Here is a 13,207-nt window from a genome sequence, read left to right as displayed (position 1 = left end):
CTTCCCTGTGTATACCACGGCTTTATGTTTGCACTAAAACTCACATGGGTGAGAATTGATTTTTCTGGTTTGCCTTTATCATAGGCTGGGTTTGATGGGAAAATGATCACTTAAAGAAAGTTTCATTCGCAATGAAATGAGTTTATTTTGTTTTTTTGTTTTTCCCTTGTAAAATACCAAAACTAGAGAATGCCCTGCAAAACTAGAAACTATGAAGATAAAGAATTGGGAATGTTTGGCCTTGAGAACAAATGACTGAGGCTGGATGTGACGGCACTCTTCAAATACCTGAAAGGATGATGCACAGAAGGTCAAGACCTCTTCTTTATCACCCCGAGGGCAGGACACAAAATAATGGATTTAAGTTACAGGAAGGCAGAGTCCAACTGAATGTCAGACTTGGGAACTAATTATCCATGGAGGTTGTATTCTTTCCTTTACTCAGGGTTTTCAAATAGAGGCTGTGCCACTGATTTGCCACACAGCATACACGATAATAAAGTGTCCATGGTACAAAAATACAGCTTCCACAGCATAATTTATAAAGTTATATTGAACAAAACCAAAATATCACCACCACCACCACCATCATCACCATCATCAACAACAAAACAATTAACCAGTGGTATAATACTCCAGATGCCTTCTGCAATAGTTTGGTTTTCATCAGCTTCCTGACATCACTAAGGGTACCAGTTTGACCTTGAGAGGGAGGCTGTTCCAAAGCACTGGCCCCATGGAAAAGCAGCACTTTCTGGCCTCAGCCTCCCTCAACTCACAGAACTGGCACCCCCAGCAGCTTCTCCTGGGAGGGTCTCCTCAGACTGCTTGACGCAGGATGAAATAGGCAGTCCTGCCGGCACCCTGGGACCAAATCATACAAGACTTTACAAGTCAACATTAGCTGTTTGAATTGCACCTGGAAAACAATAGGTAAACGTTGCAGGGCCCTCAAGATAGGTGTAATATAATCATAGAGATGCACACCAATCAAGAATTAGGCTGCTGCATTTTGAACCAATTTCAATTTCCCACTGTTCTTCAAAGGCAGCCCCATGTAGAGCATTTTGTAAAAGTCCAGCTGAGTGTTGAGACACGTGAGTCACTATAGACAGGTCCTTCTGCTCCAAGAATGGCTGCAATTAGTAGAAAAATAATAGCTGGATAAAGGCCCTTTGGCCACAAGCTTTCAGCTCCCCATCCAGTGGTACCCATGAGACCAGGAGAACCTCCATCTTCACCCCAATACATGAACCTCTCTTGAGGTCCCTCTCTTGGCGGGAGATGGGCGGTGGTGAAATTTGATAGATAGATAGATAGAAAGATAGATAGAAAGATAGATAGATAGATAGATAGATATAGATAGAAAACAAAACCTGCTTTCTCAGGGTCAGTGTCATCCCTTTGAGACACCCCAGTGGAGCCAGCAAATAACAGAGATATATAAACAATAATTCTGAGTTGCTTGGGTTCAGTTGCAGCCAGTTTTATCCCATCTAGGAATCTTGCCCAATCTCAGATATGCAGATGATACCACTTTGATGGCTGAAAGTGAAGAGGAACTGAGGAGCCTTATGATGAAGGTGAAAGAAGAAAGTGCAAAAGCTGGTTTGCAGCTAAACCTCAAAAAAAACCAAGATTATGGCAACCAGCTTGATTGATAACTGGCAAATAGAGGGAGAAAATGTAGAAGCAGTGAAAGACTTTGTATTCCTAGGTGCAAAGATTACTGCAGATGCTGACTGCAGTCAGGAAATCAGAAGACGCTTAATCCTTGGAAGAAGAGCAATGACAAATCTCGATAAAATAGTTAAGAGCAGAGACATCACACTGACAACAAAGGCCCACATAGTTAAAGCAATGGTGTTCCCTGTAGTAACATATGGCTGCGAGAGCTGGACCATAAGGAAGGCTGAGCGAAGGAAGATCGATGCTTTTGAACTGTGGTGTTGGAGGAAAATTCTGAGAGTGCCTTGGACTGCAAGAAGATCCAACCAGTCCATCCTCCAGGAAATCAAGCCAGACTGCTCACTTGAGGGAATGATATTAAAGGCAAAACTGAAATACTTTGGCCACATCATGAGAAGACAGGACACCCTGGAGAAGATGCTGATGCTAGGGAGAGTGGAGGGCAAAAGGAAGAGGGGCCGACCAAGGGCAAGATGGATGGATGATATTCTAGAGGTGACGGACTCGTCCCTGGGGGAGCTGGGGGTGTTGACGACCGACAGGAAGCTCTGGCGTGGGCTGGTCCATGAAGTCACGAAGAGTCGGAAGCGACTAAACGAATAAACAACAAGGAATCTTGCCAAGACTTTGATGCCATCCCCAGCTGGGTGCAAGGTGGCAATTATGAAAGGTGCACCTCATCACCATTTTGATGGTATCATGCTCTAAACCTCTCCTAGCCGCTTCAGATAAGTATTGAACAGTAAGGGTGAGAGGACTGGCCCTGTGGCATCTTACAAGAATACAGCCACTGGGCCAAACACCTCCTCTCTCAATTTTTTGAAGCAAGTTCAAAGATTTCCCTTGCTGTTTTGGGGACAGGGGGAGAAGGTAAAGAAAAAAAAAAATCAGAGATCCTCTATGCAATTCTATGTATGTTTATTCACCTCCAGCAAATTCAGATGCATTTTTCTGAAAGTTAAATATGCTAAAACCCCATAAATTTGAAAAAGTAAAATAAAGTGTGACTGTATATGTGAACCTGGGTTCACGAAACTACTTCTCTTCAAATTACTGGATTAGTATTTTTAAAATTCTGGTTCTTGTTAGTTTTTGTTAGTTGTTGCTGCATTGTTCTGACCAGCAACAATCAATAACAAAATCATCCTTTACTTTTGTCTAAAAGCATGCATATTTAAAAGGTATTATCTATACATTTGGTAATGGTCCAGGTAAGTAGTCAGCATACAAAAAGACTGTGTAGATTGACCTTTTCCATCCTAGTGCCCTCTAGCTGTCCTGGGCTATAACTCCCATCTACCTAGCCAGCATGGTCAAGCTGGCAAAGGATGGTAAGATTTAAGGAGTTGAGAGAGCTTCAAGATAGGGATGGGTTGATTGTCTGAAATCACTTCAAACAATTCTAGAGAGATGGTCCAGTTAGTCTGCTGCAGGAAAACCTACAACCAACAATTGTCTAACATTCAACCAATCAACCAACCAATGGAGAGTCCTCCAGTTTGATAAAACTGGAGCATCCATAGTTCACAATTGATTTATGAGGTTTGTGAAATGTTATCCTTCACCTAAGTTGCTTTGCGTGAGAAAGGAAAAGTATGGGGTGGCCCTTTCTATCTAATATCAGGAGCAATTGCATCTATGCCCATCCTATAATCAAACATTATGCTCAATTTTATCTTCAATTTTATTTCCTCAAAATGAATTTCCTAATAATACATTTGTTGACTGCAGTCTTCCACACATTTAAAAGTATTTCTATTGGAAAATAAGAAATACGTTGTGCTTGCTTTTAAACAATATTCTTAGATTGATGCAGCTGATGAACTGCATCAGTGATCTTTAACTTTTAAAGATGAACCTTTTAAAAATTGAAAAAAACTAAAGAAAAATAAGCAGTGATAAGAATTAGAGACATTGTGGTAAACACATATTCTAATATGCTTGTATATATCTTCTTTGCCCCATATTCCACCTGATTTTAATTAAATAATTCTTTTAATTAGAAAATAAATAGGAAAGTAGCATGTTACAAACCTAAAACATAAGCTTTATTCTTTGGAGGCATGTTTAGGGGGAAAAAAAACAATAGAAAGGGACCCCATACTTTTCCTTTCTCATGCAAAGCAATTTAGGTGAAGGATAATATTTCACAAACCTCATAAATAAATTGTGAACTATGGATGCTGCAAAACTCCTTTGTCTGGAAGCATGCCCACCTTTCCAGAAATGTGTGCTAGAATGGTAGAGAGCAACCTGTAAGGCTAGAGAAATCTGACCAGCTTGTCTTCTGGTAAGTAGGAACTGGGCACATCCATCATGGCTGCCATGTTATGAAGGTGCTCATAATAGCTCTCAAAATTTCATATGTACCATTGGCTCAGAAAGGACAGACAGCTCTGAGCTGGAGAAACTTGGCTAATGGACAATAGTTAATCACTAGGTTGGTTGATTTCAGGCATAATATTCCATCCTAAATATCCTCATCCTTGCTTTCCTCTGCCTCATCTCCTCCTTCCTAGAATTTGTGTTATATCATGGTTTAGAGGTATGGGGGATGGCCATTCTGAAATAATAAGGAATTGTTGATTTATGGATCTCTATGAGGGAACCTTTATATTTAGAGACAGTATACTAATTATTGAGGGAGTGAAAGTGGAAAGTTTTGCCTCTGAGACTGCTTTGTTAATTCCTTACAAGAACTTGCTTGACTGTGATTGGAAAAAAGATGCCAGTCTACATGGATCTTTGGTAGTATTCAGTAAAGTTCTTACATTTTCTACCACATCCATTTAAAACTCTATTATACAATATGTTTTAGTGGTTCCAATGGCACAACTTTCCATTAATCTATTTTGTTGATTAAAAATCTGTTGGATTGTTTTTCTTTTCCCTGTGGTTGAACTATAATGCTATCAGAACCATTATTTATTGAATGAATTTTGATAAGGCAGACACTATTCACTAAATACTGTAAATTTTCTGCATGTCAAAAGAAACAAATTAATTATATGTAGTAGGTGCTGGTCAGTAATGGGAAAGACTCTATAGTAATTTAAAAACAACATGCTACTATGTTATCAACACAGACAACCAACCTTCAGATATCTTGGTATCTTTTTCAATTAATTCTTATGGTACATTTCTCAGTGCAGGAGAAGGGACAGCAACACAAATTGTGAGGCGACACTTCAACCCTAACAATGGAATAATATCTTGTTGATTTTATATAAGCAGTGCTGTTTTGTTATGCATGAGAAATAATCCTATGTACCTTGAAAGTTCAACTTTGGAATCACCAGCAATAGTCCACTCTAAATAGTCTTTTATCCTAGTTGGCAAACATGGAAACAATTTCTGAGACAACTGATAAAATAGCCTTCACCAACCTACTGCCCTCCGGGTTGTCACTTCCCTGAATTCCCTTTGTCAGTGCTGAATTTGCCCCCCCCCCTTTGTCCATGCTATTACAGAGTAGTAGTAGGGTCATCTCTTTTAGTACAGGCTACTCTTTGAATCAGCAACACGTCAACAGTAGCAGATTTAAAGTTGGTCACTTTATGTGCTAAAAGTTGCTCCTAAATGTATGCTACATCAGCTTTCCTTCAGAGTAATTGCTGGTGAATTGTTCACCTAATCAACCTGTTGTTCAGCTGCCCTGCCAACAACATAAGACCTGCTCAATTTAATTCATCAAAGTACTAAAAATCCTTGTAAGGAAATGGTGGCACTGCAGCTCCAAGTCTTTTTTTAAGCAAACATTGCCATATTAGCAGAAAAGATCTAGGCTACATTTAATTTAGGAAAAACTTTCAAGGGGAGCTGGAGGCTGAGGCTACACTGAACTATTATTTTTCTCTTACCGGCTTTGGCCGTGTCTCCCGCAGGAAAGATTTCAAGTCTCCTCCAGCCATGAGCTCCAGCAAAATAAAGCGAGGCAGAGCCTGTAAGCTCACCCCAATGCAGCGTACAATATTCTGATGGTTGAACTTGCTGAAAGGAAGATTAAGGAAAACAAACTTTTAATGTAAAAGACACACATTTGAGCCTTGTGAGTTGTTTATCTAACCCAGCCTTCTTTAGTCCTCTTGCTCTCCTGGTGTGTTGGACTTCAAAGCCCATCACATTTAGCCACAGTGGACATTACAAAAGTCGCAGATCAATATTTGTGTTAAGTCTGATCGATGTAGTCTGGTGGTTGAAAGTAAACTGCTGTCGGATTGGACTGTAGAAGAATATTGCAAGTCAAAAAATAATTCTTTGGTCAGTGATTTTTTTAATATGGAAAAATAAAATAAAATAATGAAATGAAATGACACTCTTCCTCCCCACACCCCACAAATGAGCACTTTAACAGTATTATCTATAGTTTCTAGGTACTTTATTCCTCCTTTCCTCTCTAAATTTTGGGACAATAGTGAAGATAGTTAGTCTTACGATACTTTGGTGGCAGCTACAAAATTATTGCTGTCACTGGAAGCCAACACGCGCTTTGCAAAAATGCTATTCTTTACTACTCTGTGAGTTCAGGGGTTCCTCATAATCTAAAGAGATTTTTTTAACAAACTAGTCTCAGTGATACACTTAGGAGATAGTCTCAGCCCCATCTCTTGTGGATGATGTTCCTGATATAACTTATAGGCTGATAGCAAGGGTTTGAAGAAAATAATGGAAACATGATTCCTTGGACAATTTGACTGCATGGTATGTGATTTCATCTGTATAAAAGCTGGAGGGGGAAAATGACCAGTGCTTTTAATACTGGTAGACGTGCGTTTGAGGTGGAAAAGCTGATGATCACTTTGAATTAACACACCTTATTATAAGAGCTTCCATCAGGAAATCCAGCTCATCTTGCTCTGAGCAAACTTCTGGTAATGTCTAGTCAAGAAAGAAGAGAAGGAAAGTGAAGTGGGGAAAGTGTTTTAATTACCGCTCCAAAGACAATTCTAGGCCATCTAAGAAATGCCTCCTTTCTGATAGACCAGCTTCTCTTGAATCTTTATAAACTCCCATTACTGATGACTATTTAGCTTTCTGGAAAGAATGATGGGAAATGTAGTCCAACACCATTTGGAAACTCCAAGTTTATTTATTTATTTATTAGATTTTTTTTATCCCACCTTTATTATTATTTTTATAAATAACTCAAGGTGGCGAACCCACCTAATGCTCCTTCCTCCTCCTATTTTCCCCACAACAGCAACCCTGTGAGGTGGGTTGGGCTGAGAGAGAGTGACTGGCCCAAGGTCACCCAGCCGGCTTTGGGAAAGATGCCATATTATCAGAAAAACTCTGGATTAATAACTTTGTCTCAGACAGTAATGGCCACAAACATTTGCCTCCATCACTCTACTATTATAAGAAGAATAATGTCAGCTTTCTGTAAGCACATCATCTACAACTTAGGGTGGTGAACCTTGGCAGAATATGGATGCAGAATAGGAAAAGTACTAGTCAGCCTTCCAAATGGGTAGCTTCTATAGGTGTTGGATTACAATGGTCATAATTCCCAACCAGCATGGACACTAGCCACAGAAATAGAAGTTATGAGAACCACAACGCTAACACATCTGGAGGATGCTAGAGAAGGGAAGACAGCCAAAGGTAGTGTATTTCCTGCTTGGGATCAGTTATACTTTAAAGAACTGGAGTTCCAAACACATGCCTGTAAATTAACATTAAATAATTTTTATGAACTTCAGCAATAATTATCTGAGTGACAGTTCTGGATTCTTCCCACCTCCAAGTATCCATAATCAGGAATACATTCATTCTTCTTCCCTCAGAGAAACTAGAAAATGAACCTAGCCATATTGTCTTTCTTTGATGAGATATGTCCCACCAGGCAGACTTGTCCCACCAATGATTTCCCCACTTACTTTTACAGCCACTTGCAAAGGAGTGGGGTCACTGGGGATCCCAATCACCTGACCTTCATACACTTCCCCGAAAGCTCCATGGCCTAGACCCCTGGCAAGATCAGAAAAGGGAAGAAGATTTTAATATAATCTAATGGTCCAATTAATACAATATACTCTATGTTGTAAAGTGTTCAGCTCTTGAATATATACTATAGAATATTCAAATGGAAAAGACCTGTTGTTCCATTAACTGCAATGAACTGTTATGTAAATGGTGTGATATTTCTTAATTCAATACTACTGTTGGATGTAGGAGCTACTCAAGAGAGGTTCTAAGAGATATTAAAAAGAGGAGCCAGTTTCACTAGGCCCACATAATCATACCACTGCTTGCCTTTCTTCAGTCATTTGAAGATAACCAGCAGCTGTTATATACAAAAGAGCGGCAACATTTGATGATGGAGAACAACATCTGTGTATCCCTATCAAGTATGAAAAATATATGCTTGCATTTTTCAGGTTTAAAATGTATGAGACTCAGTCATGGTTTTCAATGCTAGAATGGATGCATTATTTCATATGCCTATAAGTGATCTCCATTTTTAAATATTCTATGGAGTAAAGCATCCTTGCAGGTTAAAAAAACCCCTAGCATAGCAGGATGTAAGCTAGGTTAGAATCTTTTCCCCTGAAATGTTAGATCTTGTTATTCCTTCAAGCTGTACAGACCTTGAAAGATAAGCCAGTAGTTTAAATGGATCCTGAAATAAGCAGGAACCAAGACAGTGCATATATTTAAACACAGGAGAACTGCCTATTTCCCAGTTATCTGAAATAATTGCAGTTTCCACATTTTCCCATGGAAGTCCCAAGGATAATATATTATGGTATATTATTCTATAATTCTATAATTTAGAAATTACCAAAATCTGGGTAACAAAAGCTAGATTACAGATGCAAGTGACACAACTTGGCATGCCAGCCAAGGCTGGTAGAAGGCACTCTTGGATATGCCTAAAAATATTGTGAAACTATGAGGTATTAATTGGCAGTTTATTGGTTCTCATCTAATCAATCATAACGCTCAGTTTTGGTTCATTATTTTTACTGCCTCCAGTGAATTAGGTGGAAAAAGGAGAAGTAGGGAAATAGGATGCCATAGTTTCCAAAAGAGGTAGGTATGTTAGTCTTTTGCAATGTAAGAAAAACAAACCAGCAAGCAGTGTCAACAATGTCAACCCCCCCACAAAGTCTTGTGACATCTTAAAACCTAATTAATGTTATTACAATATGCACATTGTGATTGCTTCATGACAACACCTCTCTCCAATAGTTCCATTCAGGGACCATTTAAACAATACAATTAATAAGTAGAATGCAGCTGAACTTGTCAATGTTGGCACCAATGAAAATGCCCCCCCCCCCATTTTTTTAAGCCTCCATGAACAGAGTCAGTTTTCAGGAAGCAAGCAGCTAATAAGAAAGATTTAAATATTTCTTTGCATTGTGGACCCTATGTGGATTGTTACTTTGCTTATTTTACAATTAGAAAAGAAAAATAGGCCATCTGCATCCTGCATGTTTAACCAAAGTTTGAATCTTACCAGCTTCAAGAAGGTATTGAACATCAAAAGAGAAGATGGAACCAAGGAGGAGGGACCTTATAGTATAAAAGCTACAAGGAGCAAAGAGATGTCTCACAGTATTATCTTCTGTTCAGCCTGTGGCCCATGGCATTTCATATTACTGGATCAAGTGGAAGATACCAAAGAAGTTTGGAATTGGATGGAGGCTGTGTCATGCAGTCATTTCATCTTGTGCCACTAATTCCCAACCCAGATATTCAGGATTAAACTACAGTTGATGGCATTAAAAAGTTGCTGAGTGGTACAGAAGCATGAACCAAGTCAAATTCATCCTGTGTCCCTCCTGACATATGCCATCCATCCAAGTGACCACGTTGATGTCTGTGTCAACTGCTCTTGCAGTTGCTGGCTACAAACTTCTGGTTGTAGTTTTAGCCTGTTAGGCTTTTAAAGTGGAAAGAAATCATTTTATATTGGATGTAAGATTCACTGTAGATTAACTGTGGGCCAAAACATTATTGCTCTAGACACTGGACAATTTTAATAAAGAGGATTTGAGGGTTAATTATTTAGGAAAATTAAAAAATGAACCAATAAATAAATCATACACTTTCCTATGATGCATTTTCTCCTGTGTGCTCATTATACAGATTTTCTGTCACTGTTCATTCCAGAATGCAATTAATAAAGATGTAAAAAATATTGTATGTGCAGCAGCATCCAAATCCCAGGAGGTAGTTTATAGGTTCAGAAGCACAACATATATAGGGATCGTTGAGTTGAAATATCTGGAAACTTTTTCAGGCATTTTTTAAATACATGGGGCTGCTTGTATTCAAGGGGAAAGGGAGTTCCCTCCCCTTGTGTAGGAACTGTAAAGCTTGGCTGCTTTTGCAGACAGGGAGAATAAAAATCACACTTCAAAACTGCAGGAAACAGCAAGGAAAAAAACAAGAAACCCAAAGCAGGGAACATCAGAGATAGCCCCCTTCCAAGAAAGGCAATGGAGGGAAAATACAATATCAAAAAAACGAATTCAGTCCAAGCAACTATGGCCAGTTTTTATTCTACAAACTAAGGGAAAGAGGGTAGAAGAAGAGGTGGACTTTTCTGTGTCCCCACCCCCACCCCCCGGTATTTATTTTCTCTGTACAAGCTCAATAATGGTGTATTTTATGCAACTTGCCACCTCTTTACAGCACAATTACTTCTAAACTGAGAGCAGACCAGCATCTCCTTGTAGTCTATCTAAAGCTTTATATTTTTATTTCTTTTTTTTAAAATGGGAAATCCTTTTAAGTCATGATCTATATTTTTAATCTCCTTTGTCACTGAATGTTTTGTACATGCCTATTTAAAACCAGAAAGGAGAAAGAAAAGTCTGATTCTGCTAATTATACAGTATATTTCAATTCTGTCCTATCATGAAGTGGAACTATAGAGTTGATTTCATTATTAACATTTTTAAAAATCTTCTACTTGCCACTAATGTAGATTGGTTGTGAGAACCCTATCTTTCTCTCATATCAGGGCTAGTGGGAAGGTGCCTGGCAGCAGTAGGCCATTACAGCAAGGCAGGAGATGGAGCTATGTTATGTAGATACAATTGGCTGTAGGAGAATTGATCTGAGACCTCTAACCTTTAACTGTACAGGATTAGCCATGCCATTATAGCTAACTTAAAGCCAGTTTCTGTGGAAGTTTTAGGGTTTGATTTGCTCTTATTTTTAAATAGTGATACTTTTGTTCCTAGAATATTGCATATTTTCAGAATGCAGCTTCTCACAAGGTGAACATTACTGTGGCTGGTTTTCCCTAAGGAAAATATCAGCTTATTTTGTGCATGCTGGCTGTAAAGCAAAATAAAAAGGATAATTGTCAAAGTTAGTGGTCTGGAGAGGATGGGAAACTAAGCACAGTTCAAGCAGAAGAGCCAGAAGCTTTATAATTTTGTACTATCCTGTGGCATTTACTAACAATATTTAACTCAGGACATCATTGGCAGAAAACAGGGTAGCACCTCTCTTCATCAGCAAGTTGCCCTAAAAATCAGAAGAAACCAGTAGATCTGTGACTTTCTCATTCCCTCTCTCTGTATATGCGCGCATGTGTGTGTGTGTGTGTGTGATAGGCATTTCCTCCCAGATTTTTTTTTTAAAAAAACTGAAAGCATCTTCTGAGGAGCCCAAATGGAGTAGTATTAGAGGAAGTTTTTTTTTTCCTTTTGTAAAAACTCCTTTCCCTTTGCTATATTTTCCCAATACAAATTCCCCCACCCTTCTCACCTGCTTAAGAGACTTATATGTTATTTGCTGTGGAACACTACTGGATGTGTATCTTGCTTGTGAAACTTTCACAGGTATCTAATAGGCTTTGTGGGAAGAGATGGCTGGACTCTGCCAGTAGGGCTCATCTTATACCTATATCTTTTACTTGATGTTTAGTCTGATTCTAAGACGTCTTCAGAAAAGCTTGCGCCTTCTAGCCGATCCTATGTAAGCTTCCCCATCAAGAATCAAATAAGCCACATGGTAAAGTTTTTGCTTTGCTTCTCATGCCCCTCCTGTTTAGATACAATACATTAGGAGCAGTGCCTGTACAGTATTGTATTGTACTTTCCAGACACTTGATTAAGGCTCTGAGGTTTGTGGTTGATGTTTTGCTTTTCTTCATGAATCAGGGTCACATGGCAAGCCAGCAATCAGGCACTATCACCCTGTAAGTTTACAAGTCAAAATGACCTTGCAGCTGCCAATAACTCTTCATAAGGTATTAAGCTTAAAGCAGTGTTTCTCAACCTCACCAACTTTAAGATGGGTAGATTTCAACTCCTAGAATTCTAAGCTAACCCTTTCAGTCAACCACAGGAAGTAGATTTAACAGTCAGACTTAAGAACTGCTAGATCAGACTAGGAATTCAAATTTCAATTATTCTCCACTTTGTTTAAAAGTACAATTTTGGAAGCTTGTGAATAAGGATTACTGTGTGACTTCTGAGACCATGCAAAAGGTGCACATGTGAATCGGCTTGCCCACATTTCTAGTAGAGTAGGTGTGAGCATAAAGAAGGCAGGCAGATTGGTTTACCTTATCAAAGAAATATTTTTCCGAGGCACCTCTTTGAGGTCACTAATGGAAGTAGTTTTCCCTGCAAAGCAGTAATTGGGGTTGTAGTCTGTCATAATTGTGGAGGTACGCAGCTTGCTCAGCTTATACTCAGGGCTCTGTAACTCCATCTGCACAGCTTGAAGCTCTTGGTGTTTCCGCCGATACACTAGAAAAGAGAATAAGATATGGGACTGAGAAATGCCATAAAGTGTTAAAAACACATGAAGATACATGGGGACTGTCTGTTCAGATTGATTGCAAGGGTGAGACTTGTAGAACAAGGCTATGTACTCACCAATAACTATTTGTGAGATATTGAGGATGAAGCAAAAGGTTTTAAGTGGACCGCTGTCCAGTGATATAATGGGTCTGGCATGACTAGAGGCTTCTAATCATTTATATCAGAGGTGACTAATCCAGAGTTTGCACATGATTTCTGTGATGCTGAAGATTTGAGATCTTCAATAGTTTGCTATCAACATTCAGCAGTGAACCATCAAATTATCATAATTATAATGGAAATAAAAACTGATTTTATCGCCAGCCCTTCAATGTACCTAATCAAATGGGAGAAGAGAGGTCCAAAGTGCTTCAGAGTTTCTTAGCAACCAGAACCCCTTGCAGCTAATGCTGCAGATAGCTATTAAGCCACCTCTGTGGCTGCTATCTTTTAGTGACAGCCCTCCCAGAAACAGGAAAGTTGGAAGGCTTGTTTGTCAGCAGCTCAGAATGAGGAGATGCTAGAAGAAATAGTATTGCAGTTCCTTGAAAACACACTCCTGGGAAAGGCAGTCATCTTGCTAAAGCTATTGTTTTAGGTAGATGTTTATCTCAAACCTGAATCCAACTGTCATCTGCAAGGATGCTCAAAGCAGTTGTGCTCTAGTTGAGATGTTGCAACAACAACATAGAGTTAGGTAGGAAAATTTAGGCTGTTGAAGTTAAAGCATCTCTGATCAGATG

General features: G+C 39.1%; 1 protein-coding gene across 1 annotated transcript in view; it reads right to left on the bottom strand.

Annotated features, from left to right (window-relative positions):
- Positions 1-13,207, bottom strand: part of ALK (ALK receptor tyrosine kinase) — a 693,943-nt gene that overhangs the window by 22,490 nt on the left and 658,246 nt on the right. Inside the window, exons 20-23 of the mRNA XM_063289507.1 lie at positions 12,224-12,410; positions 7,569-7,659; positions 6,503-6,567; positions 5,550-5,679 (exon numbers count right to left, since the gene is read on the bottom strand). Coding sequence (XP_063145577.1) covers positions 5,550-5,679; positions 6,503-6,567; positions 7,569-7,659; positions 12,224-12,410 — 473 coding nt within the window. The remainder of the gene's footprint in view (positions 1-5,549; positions 5,680-6,502; positions 6,568-7,568; positions 7,660-12,223; positions 12,411-13,207) is intronic.

This window comes from Candoia aspera, chromosome 1 (genome assembly GCF_035149785.1).
Source record: "Candoia aspera isolate rCanAsp1 chromosome 1, rCanAsp1.hap2, whole genome shotgun sequence".
Lineage (NCBI taxonomy): Eukaryota > Metazoa > Chordata > Lepidosauria > Squamata > Boidae > Candoia > Candoia aspera.
The sequence above is the reverse complement of the archived record's forward strand: the minus strand, read 5'-3'. Positions and strand labels throughout refer to the sequence as shown.